This window comes from Daphnia pulex, chromosome 10, assembly GCF_021134715.1.
Source record: "Daphnia pulex isolate KAP4 chromosome 10, ASM2113471v1".
NCBI classification, from domain to species: domain Eukaryota; kingdom Metazoa; phylum Arthropoda; class Branchiopoda; order Diplostraca; family Daphniidae; genus Daphnia; species Daphnia pulex.
The window spans coordinates 6,362,008-6,365,812 of record NC_060026.1 but is presented as its reverse complement, the minus strand read 5'-3'; the positions used below and the strand labels follow the sequence as shown (position 1 = coordinate 6,365,812).

The 3,805-nt window shown below is 42.6% G+C and overlaps 1 protein-coding gene across 3 annotated transcripts; it reads left to right on the top strand.

Annotated features, from left to right (window-relative positions):
• Positions 1–231: 231 nt before the first annotated feature.
• On the top strand, positions 232–2,238 carry LOC124206132 (dynactin subunit 1-like). 3 transcript variants are annotated; one of them, XR_006879579.1, is made up of 5 exons: positions 232–248; positions 327–914; positions 973–1,168; positions 1,241–1,568; positions 1,636–2,229. XR_006879579.1 is itself a non-coding variant. In XM_046603803.1 (3 exons), the coding sequence occupies exons 1-3, from the start codon at positions 692–694 to the stop codon at positions 1,269–1,271; spliced, it is 450 nt and encodes a 149-aa protein (XP_046459759.1). In that variant the 5' UTR covers positions 255–691; the 3' UTR covers positions 1,272–2,238. The 3 variants fall into 3 exon arrangements, 1 of the variants encoding a protein (XP_046459759.1); XR_006879580.1 differs by lacking the exon at positions 232–248 and having other exon boundaries at positions 255–914; positions 2,148–2,223; XM_046603803.1 differs by lacking the exon at positions 232–248 and having other exon boundaries at positions 255–914; positions 1,241–2,238.
• Positions 2,239–3,805: the final 1,567 nt, after the last annotated feature.

The window sequence follows — 3,805 nt, the reverse complement described above, 5'->3', positions numbered from 1 at the left end:
AATTCCTCTTGTGGTCTTGATCACTTCTATTATTACCCTACAGTACTTTCACTCCTTTGTTTCTATTGGAAACAAAGTTGTTCGCTCGATTCGATGAAAACTAATGCTGCTGTCACCTCTACTTTTTGATTATGTTTCCTCCGTAAAGCAATCCGTTCTTACTTCGACTTGGGGGCAGAATACACTTTTTTGAAAATAACCTTCGCGTTGATCAACAACTTCTTCTTTCAACAACGCTGCTCCAAGAGGTGCGAGAAATACTCCAAGATCCAGTTACAATGCACCCATTGGTAACAGTCAACTTGTATTGGATGATTGGGGTATAGCGAGCAATTCATCTGCTGCACCGCCTGTTACAACAGTTGCTAGTAGTTCAACTGCTGGTATTCCTGCGACCGATGATTGGGGATCAGCTGCCGATGCCTGGTCATCTGTTAATGCCGCGAAATCTACCACACCACAAGGAAATAGTACCGCTGCAAATTCTGGAGTTGGCAGACGATACCCCAGTCCCTGTTATGGAAACAAAGACGGGCAAAGTTTGTGTGGCCCTTCTGCTCTCAAAGTAGCTAATGTGGAGCATATTGGCTCAAAGAAAATTCTGCGTATGCAATCGTGAAACAAGAATCTCTACTGGCATCCCTAACGGCTTCAGCTTCATCCTTGCAAATTCCGGGAAGTGGTACAGAAGATGCAAGAGTCTAATAATCAACTTAGAGAAGCGCTGCAGCGGGAGACCAACAAGCCGGTGGGGGAACCTCCCGAGGTCATTGATTACCAAAAGATGTTTACTGAAACCAAAACTTTCTCAAAGACGATCGATCTGGAGCTGCGCAAGCTCGACGTTCAGCAGGCTTTACAACACGTGTCTTATCTCTGCACGTACATGCCAGACTCATTCATGGCCCGTGGAGGTAATTTCGTGATTTATCGTGACGTTTTAAATACTAAACATTTTCCTTCTGTTCTCAGGGGACTATCACAGCGTGCAGCAATTTCTCTTGATGTCTAGACGGCTCTTCAAATGCGACATGCTTACCGCTCAAGTGAAAGAGAAGTTTCCCGGCTCGGCTGGGGATTTGTCAAACACTCTCAAATCTCCTGCGGCTGACCTGCTGACCAGTGCATCTTTGGAGCCAGGATGCTTCATTGGCTCTTTTCACTCTAGGTCTTATCATTTCACTTTAAATGACACATCAATTCACATTATTGACACTGTCTCTCTTCATATTCTCGATAGGGAGTCGGTCACCAGTTCTCGTACGCGCTGAACAGCTGTTCCCGCAGCAGTTTCTCGAGATGAGAACGCTTCATTATCAGGAGATGCTGCAACAAGAGAAAGCCATCGATTTTTACGTGGAACTCTTGCGTAAAGATCAGCTGGATGAAAATGTCCAGTTGGATGCATTGGAGAAGGTGGTCAATTATTTCAACAGCATCTACGCCGTCCAGTTCAGCTCGGTCGTTAACGGTGCCGCTTTACTGACCGACCATGGCAAAGTCCTGCTCGCCTCCTGCTGCGGATTGACAGCTCTGGGTCCTCTCGGGGCGTTCAGGCAATGATTCAGGTTGGTTCTGTTATTTTGTTTGTTTACATGAAATTCCGGTGAGCAAAAAAGAAAATATTTTTTGAAGGAAGCGACGTGGCGAAATCCATCAAGAAAGTTCTCAGTCAAGCAAACCAATGGCAGCAATACGCCCGTACTATTAAGCGACGGTTGCCTCTGCTGATTATGCTAGGAAATTGCCACTTAATATTCAACCCCCCCCCCTTCCTCCCCCCGAAAAAAGGAATTATAAATTAACGGCTGTGTTAACACAACTAGAATCGTTGTTTTCTTTCCGAAAAAGAATACTCACCATTATTCCTCCCCCATCACACATATATAATGTAGTCATGTACAAACCAAAAACATTCACTCCTCCCGGCCATTTTTCTCTTTCCTTCTCTCTTTGGTCAGATGTTATAATTAATTATGTGTGTTTATATTCTTAATATAATTTCACACCTTCATTGCCAATTCAAGGAGTGGAGGTCCCTCCCTCATCGTCAAATCCTAACACGTACCTGATTTCATTTGATAAAATTTTTTTTCGTCTCTTCCTTTCTCTTGCCATGTCGTGATTGATTAATTTTTTTTATATAGGGAAGAAGAAAAAACAACCTTTCACTTTTTCGGACATTCTGTAGGATAATAAAATTAATACAATGTAAAAAAAAATCATTAAAAAAATCATTTTAATTCTAGAATGTCACAACCAAACGAGGATAAAAGGGGTGTAGATTGTAGTCGAAGGAAAGAGGCTATATCAGTTAGTAGACCCTATAACCCCCAAAAAGTGTGTCGAGTCACTGCGTTCTCTCTCAACACGTTTAATATCGTTTCCTTGCTAACAGCACCGTCACCAAGGAACCATGGGAGCATGGAAGCAGCACCTATTATATATTTCATCCGATATGAAGAAAAAAGACATTACCGGTAAACTGTTTAACGTGTCAACCTCGTCGCCAGAGGGTTCGTGTGATTACATTTCCTATGCGGCAAGATGAGCGCATTGGATTGCCTTGGTTTCTCCGCTGCATCACCAGCTTTTCTTTGTTACAAAATTGACATTTTTATAACAACTTGAATCGAAATCAACTCGAATTATATGACTCGTAACGAGATGAGTCAACAGTCAAGTCGAGAAATCGCTTCGCCTTCAAATGGGTTGCGAAGGCTGTGCTATTAAAGTTTGATATACGTGGGAAAAAAAAAAAAAAATTCTATTCATGAGTTCACCCTTTCCTTTCATTGTTGGATGAGTCTGCCATTTCGGCCATATTATCCCCCTCCCCCACTTTTGCTGCTACTACTTCTACTACCTGTAGGACCCGGGACCCCACCTTAACACAAGCCAGTTTAGCACAAGGTCCTCCTCCTTCGTATTCTCGTTCGTATTCTTTTGGTATGTTTTTCTCCCAGTAGTTATTAGACTGCACAACTCTTGCTGGTAAACTTATTTTACACACAAGTCCCTCTCTCTCTCTACGAATGTAAGAGTGTTGCATAGATCTATACGTACACCTTTCAAGTTAAAGAGAGATAGCTAAATGTTATGAAGATATGCAGCACCTCTTTTTTCTTCCACATTGCTTTCCTTTAACCGAAATTTCCACTCGTTTGTGGTGAGGAATGTCGGTGCCCACGTACTTCCTGTCCGCCTGTAAGGTGAAAGTTGAAGAAAAAAAACTATTGAGTAGAAAAGAGAAACGGGCGTCGTTTAGTAGTTTACTCAGCCCCAGTTGTGTAGGGGAACATGTCTGTATAATTACGCGTACACACAGACACGTATATGAAAAACTTCGTAAAGAAGTGAGGAATGAAAAAGCGATGGTATTCTTCTTCATACGACCATTTGGTCCCATTCGCCCCCAGGAAGAAGAAGGGAAGAAATTTTAAGGTTTTTCAGGGTGTCGTATATGTTTAAATATTAAAGAGAAAAAATTTCCAGGACGGGAAACAAATGCCGTGTGTACACACGCACTGAGTTTGTTGTAGTCATCGAGACGCTCTGTTAATTAAACGCAACAGGAAAAGTAACAAAAGTTCTTGTGGACCACTCTTTTATTTGCTGGTGAATCGTCCCGAGTCAGTCATACTACCGAAAACGTTGGTTCTACTACTTTTTTAAAACATACTCACGCTCATTGTGAGTGGGCCACACAGGCTCTCGAACTATAGCCCCGCGAAACAATAAAGAAGGCCCTGGGGTCGATTGCGTGATTTCTCTACAACTTCTCCTGCCTGTCCTTTTCCCCCTT

Bases quoted from the DNA above. Each gene is read 5' to 3' on its own strand.
- LOC124206132 (XM_046603803.1), top strand. From the start codon at position 692: ATGCAAGAGTCTAATAATCAACTTAGAGAAGCGCTGCAGCGGGAGACC. The intron at 915-972 runs GTAATTTCGTGA...TTCTGTTCTCAG, and splicing joins CTCATTCATGGCCCGTGGAG to GGGACTATCACAGCGTGCAG. The intron at 1,169-1,240 runs GTCTTATCATTT...TATTCTCGATAG, and splicing joins ATTGGCTCTTTTCACTCTAG to GGAGTCGGTCACCAGTTCTC.